The 6,000-nt window shown below is 35.0% G+C and overlaps 1 protein-coding gene across 1 annotated transcript in view; it reads left to right on the top strand.

The window, feature by feature from the left end:
- Nucleotides 1–6,000, top strand: part of LOC145661604 (phospholipid-transporting ATPase ABCA3-like) — a 1,415,399-nt gene that overhangs the window by 248,185 nt on the left and 1,161,214 nt on the right. The window contains exon 2 of the mRNA XM_081726924.1: nucleotides 3,336–3,689. Coding sequence (XP_081583050.1) covers nucleotides 3,377–3,689 — 313 coding nt within the window. The 5' untranslated portion in view covers nucleotides 3,336–3,376. The remainder of the gene's footprint in view (nucleotides 1–3,335; nucleotides 3,690–6,000) is intronic.

Below are 6,000 nucleotides of genomic sequence, written 5' to 3'. Positions count from 1 at the left end.
CATACAGTCCTAAGCTGGATTCCATTGAAAGAAAAACATATTTTCTTTTTTTACGTTTTAATACCATTTTGTTCAGCATTAGCGAGTTCGATTATACATGCAACCATTAACACATATTTCCTAAGCTCGATTCACGTAATTTCATACTTGCTCTATCTGCAAAAGTTACTTTGTATACTAATCATAGCATCGTTTTCTATGTGAATCCGTTTCGAAAAAATATCTCATTAAGGCTTCAAAACAAGCAGCAAATTCGTTGGCGTAATTTGATCTCGGGGTTCCCTGTGTAATCAATGAGTGTCGTGTCGCTGTTCGGGTACCATTTATTTGTAATCGCCTAGAGTCCAGTCGCTCTTCGGGCGTTATTTTCTATAATTGATTCGTTGTCTCTGTTCGGGCTGCCATTAATTTATGTAGCCGTCTAGTCGTAGTCTGTCCTTCGCTGTCCTACCAACGAGTATTCGTCGGGGACCTGGACTTACCTGGGTAGGACGTTGAAGAACATCTCCAAAAAAGGATTAAAGAATCGTTCCCAAATTGCTCGTCGGTCTCAATGATGAGATGAGCATTAGGCACCGAAAGGTTCGGATGTCTCGTCTCGAAAATCTCACGGACGATCAGACGGTCATCCAGACCACAACGCAAACAAACATCACTCACACACTCATATATATATATATATATATATATATATATATATATATATATATATATACGAAAGATTATAATTGAGATTGCACTATAAATGCTTTTCTCACACCATTAATGCATTTGGGGGATTAGCACTGGGGAAATATCGCCGAGATAATCCTACGAAGTAATATAGTTGCTGCTCCAAACAACCCTGAAGAGTCGGCACGAGTCTTCAGCAAAATTACGTAGTTTGCAAAGTGGAATGCTAATGTTGGAGGGCGCGTTTATAACTTAGACGCACAAGGTGTGTGAACCTGGGACTTAACTAGTTCTGGTTAGCCATAATTAAGTCCTTCACTGGCTAATAATGATTACCCCTTAGCACAACATGATACTTGGTGCGTGACGCAACGTGCGTTATTACTGCTCATGGTAATGGAGTAAGACTCCCCGAACTTAGAGGTTCGAGATACGTGCTGCATTAGTCGACTGGTCAATGTTGGCAGTCCATACTTAAAAGCACTATGGCTAAATCACCTGTATATACATGCAAATAGAACATAAAAAGGGTTGACGATAATTTTAGTCCACTGGCCACAACGCACGAGACATTGGAATAACTTGATTGTGGTAACATTTAGATAACGAGCTGCTAAAGCGACGTGGCTGGTGCCATTCAGTTGTTTCTGCACCTGATGTGCTCCAGATCGCAGTATTTCCATAAATGATTGGAAGATACGCTTAATTCTGTTCCAAATAACCATAGAACAAGTTTTTCCATATTAATAAGTAAGGGAGAAACACTGAGAAGCTTCGTTGCTCACTGAAATGTTCTCACCAAAAAGCAATGTTTTAAATATGTATACGAAGAGACGATAAAGACTTCTTTGTTCAATTGTGGACGAAAGAAGCAATTCTTACCGAAGAAAGAACTTATTGGCGTCGCAGAATAAAGTATAAATCGAAAAATAATTACTGTCTTTACAAAATATACAGAGCGTCCACAAAATATACTTCTATAACCTGGTGACGTTTATATTTGCATAAGTGATTTTGGTTACTAGTCATCGTTTTCTATGGGACCGTATTTCGAAAAAATATCTCATCACGGCTCATCATTACAGACATCATCATCATCATACATTATAGTTTTCGCTGATGTAGTTATTAACATAACACCTTTCACATCAAGGCTTTTGAAAGTCGTGTTTCATCTTCTTTATACAGACATCTCTATGGGAATACGATCAATGCTCATGATGATGATGCAGTTCTTCGGGCTATGGGAATGCTTTTTAAAACAGTATCTCATCGCGGCTTCAATATAGACAACATTATCATATATTATAGTTTTCACGTGCAACACAAGCCCCCTGGGGGACTTGAGTATACATATTTTCATCCTACGTTGTCAAAGCATTATGAAATGTTATGAGAAGCTTCTGTTATTAGATTGTGCTCAATCAATGGAATTCAACACGGTTTTTTTAAAAAAATCGTGAACTACGATATTTATCTTAGCAACCCAGCGCCCAGGGAACATTCCCAGGGCGAAAATGTTCCCACAAGGGGGTCCTAACACTCAGCAGAAGCATGGTTCATGATTTTGAATACTAATCATTGCTTTCTATGGGAATGTGTTTCGAAACTAACCACTCAGCGTCCAGTCTATGAGACCACCTGCATATACGGCTACCATCCCGCGTTTTAAAAAAAAAAAATCATAAAATACAATATTCACTTTAGCAACTAAGACAAATTACATAAAATCTGGAGGGAAGCTTCGATCATTGAATATCACAGCTTCAGTTCATAACCTACGAGAAGCTTCCGTTCTTCGCTTCGCAGGAGTGTGAGGGCGGGGAGTTCAAATAACTGTCCAATACATGACGAGAAGAAGAAGAGAAAAAGACATGTTTCATCTCGTTTGTACAGCTGGCAGTCGTCCAAGAGAATGAACATGCGTATATCAACTTAGCAACTAATCAACCAGCGCCCAGGGCACGTTCCCATTGAAAATTTTCGAAAACTTTTCCCACGCTGATGAAGCACGGGGCTGGGAGGTTCAAATAGCTATCCAATACAAGACAAAAAGACGAAGAAGAAGAGGAAAGGCATGTTTCATCTTGTTTCAACAGCTGGTAGGCATCCAAGAGCATGAGCATAGCAACAAACTAGTTTAAGCCGGTTTAGGACCCCAGGGAACGTTCCCAGGGCCAACATTTTCCCACGCTGAGCAAGTTCCTGATCTCTACTTCGTCTTCCCGAAAAGGGGTCTTGGGGAAATAGAAATAATTTTTATCTAACGACAATATTTTGAACTACACCGAAATTTTCTGTAACCACAAGATTCCAAACTATGTGCCTAAATTTTATATTTGCGAAAAAATGCATTACAGGGATCAAAAAACATTTAAATCCAAATTTTGGCCCTAGGTACAGCACCCTCTTCTATGCTTAATGAGTTCACAGAACTCCAGCCTATCCGGCTTTTTTGTTATTCGGCCTGACCTTTTGCCACATTACGCCAGATACTCGGGAGTCTGCCTTATATAATATGGAATATTGAGTAATTTTCATACTTAAAATTGTAAGAGAATGTGATATAATTCTAAGATAAATATAATATAAAGTTCAGTCTTTGAATATATTTTTTCAATGTATTTGTTTGTTTTAACTAAACACTATATTGATTTTTATAGGTTGATTTTAATGAAGAATTCAACTTCGAACCTTCGATAAGATGAGCACAGTTTCACCAGATATCCGTTCCTCCTACACTTCATTTAGTGGCTCAGCCTCTCAAGTCTCCGTTGCTACCTCAAATACTGATATACCTGTTAATAACATATCTAAGCATGGAAAAGAAAGACAAGAAAGGTGGGCATACGAAAACCAAACGAAACATACCATGTTTTTTAGAAGGTTCAGTTTATTGCTTTGGAAAAATTTTATTGTTCGTAAAAGACACTTCATTCATACCCTACTCGAAGTCATTTTCCCAATATTTATGGTATATTATTCACTGGTTTCTGAAGTACGAGCAAAACGTTTTGGTGAGTTTTATTTAGAATTAATCAGTTGATGAATTTATTTAAAACAATCAAGTTAGCAACATAAGTTTCTTGTAATAGGTTCCATAAATGAAACCGATTTTCCATACATAACTTTGTAAAAATAATAATTTGTTCATGAGTTTTTATGTAGGGTAGATATCATATCTTGAAATTTTAGATGCTGTTGTGGAATTTAGTAGTGAATTTCAAGCACTATCACATTAACGACGTAAATAGGGTAAGCATTATTTGTTATTTTATGCAATATGGTAGAAATTGTACGTATAAAAAATAAACAACAGCAAATATTCTTAGTTCCTAACTTTTGAAATGTCCAGTCTTATCATATTATTGGTTTAATTCAGCAAATCTAACATATTTTTCAAAAATATTTATATCACTAAATCACTTGCTGTCCAGTCCACAACGATATATACATTATGAAAGTGTTTGTTAGTAACTTACTTTGTTAGTAATTTAACTTGCAACAAGTTAAAATAAAATGTAAGTAACAACACAAGAGCTACTGCCAATATTGTTGGATGCAGTAATTAATAAATAGATTTCATTGCACACTAAAAGCGTTGGTAGAAACATTACACAAATCTTATCCGAAGTTAGTACATAGATAATAAACGAGATATTTTGTGGCCCGTGATCCCAAGCGAAGTAAATAGACGCATACGAAGTAATAGCAGTTTATAGTCACCTCAGATGGAACTACAGAACTTATAAGCAAAAATAAATAAATGACGAATAAAAGCTTAGAATTCGTTTGTTATTGCATTCAGCATTGTCAAAAATAAGTCAGTGCTATTGGTATCCAGTGAAAATGTCTTAACACTTACGCCTTTGTATAAGATTAGAAAAGTTCTATTACTAAAAGTAAGAGTGTACATTTACTAAAACATATACAAAACAATCCTTTATAAAAGCTGAAGTATAGTTTAAATTTAGTAGTTTTCAATTGGATTAAAGTTTAATAGTCTTATAAATCTAACTTGAATAATCTCAGAAACACAGAAATAAGAGTGGGAAATTTTGGAATTTTCTCGATAAAAGTGTTTATCACCTTATTTTATACGTTTGTAAGTTGGCGATACTGTCTCCTATACAAGTAAAAAGAAAAGAAAAAAGAAGAAAGGAAAAGGAAGAAAGAAACTTGAGTTACAGCTCATTACATTCATTACATGATAAATACATTGTGTGAATATTGTGTTTATTACTCTAATGGTACTTGAGAAAAATACAGTAAGCTTTTTCACTTGTAAGAATACATAGAAAAGTGAATTTTGCAATGTGGAAGGTACGATCATTCATATACATGACCCTCTGGCTCACGAAAATGTATTAAATTTCTTAAGATTTTCTTAATACAAGTAAAAAATACCAAACGTAATATAGCAACCAGGGATTTGAACCCCTTCCACTTTTAAAATTTTCTTCGGGCGCCCATGCTTAGCAGTCTTATCTGTAGAATTTCAAGAAAAAAATATGGCACTCCTATTATGGTGTAAGACATTTTAAGTTTTGTGTTGGTAGCTCTAATAGCATCTACCTAAAAAGTATAGATTGTTGGCAATATATTGCCTAGTTTCGGGCAAATTGCTTGGTGGGAGAGAAAAAAATGTTCGATATAGGATTTATTTTGTACGAACAATATCAAATATAACATTTACCTGTCGTTGTTATAACTATATATCTACTATATATTCTTCTAATGTATTCTCTACTGTTTTTTCTTCTTCTAATAACTATTATCCTTCTACATAAAGAACCCAAATTATTGAGTGAATAAAATCAAGAAACCAATATTTTTGTTTAAAAATTTTCAGAACTTTCTCTCTGTTATTTCACTAAGAGTATTCAATGCAATCTTATATTGAAAGTAAGACAACTTATGTGAAATTAAGATAAGGTATAAAAGATAGTTGAATGAGTCATTGTTAAAGGAGAATATGCTAAGTTATATGTAAGTGGCACATATCCCCTTTCAACAATGTCTATTTCATTTCTATTTATTCTCCCAGTACGGGGAATACTGTGAAATATACAACAATGAAACTTCTACTCTAATTTGTTTAATGCTAGCAAGAAATTTGCTCTTTCCCCTACCTCTTCTATAAGTCAACCAGTGCTGCCAACAAGTTGATGCAAAATGTCGCTAAATAGGAGGTGAAATGACTCCAATTTTGGGTGAAAAGTCGCTAAAAAAACTTTCGTGGAATTTTGCCTTTATATATATGTATATATGTATGTATGTAAAGTGTGTGTGTGCGTAATATACGTAATCAATTCAAGCCATAGTACT

Source organism: Thermobia domestica, chromosome 10 (genome assembly GCF_964235325.1).
Source record: "Thermobia domestica chromosome 10, izTheDome1.hap1.1, whole genome shotgun sequence".
NCBI classification, from domain to species: Eukaryota; Metazoa; Arthropoda; class Insecta; order Zygentoma; family Lepismatidae; genus Thermobia; species Thermobia domestica.
The sequence above is the reverse complement of the archived record's forward strand: the minus strand, read 5'-3'. Positions and strand labels throughout refer to the sequence as shown.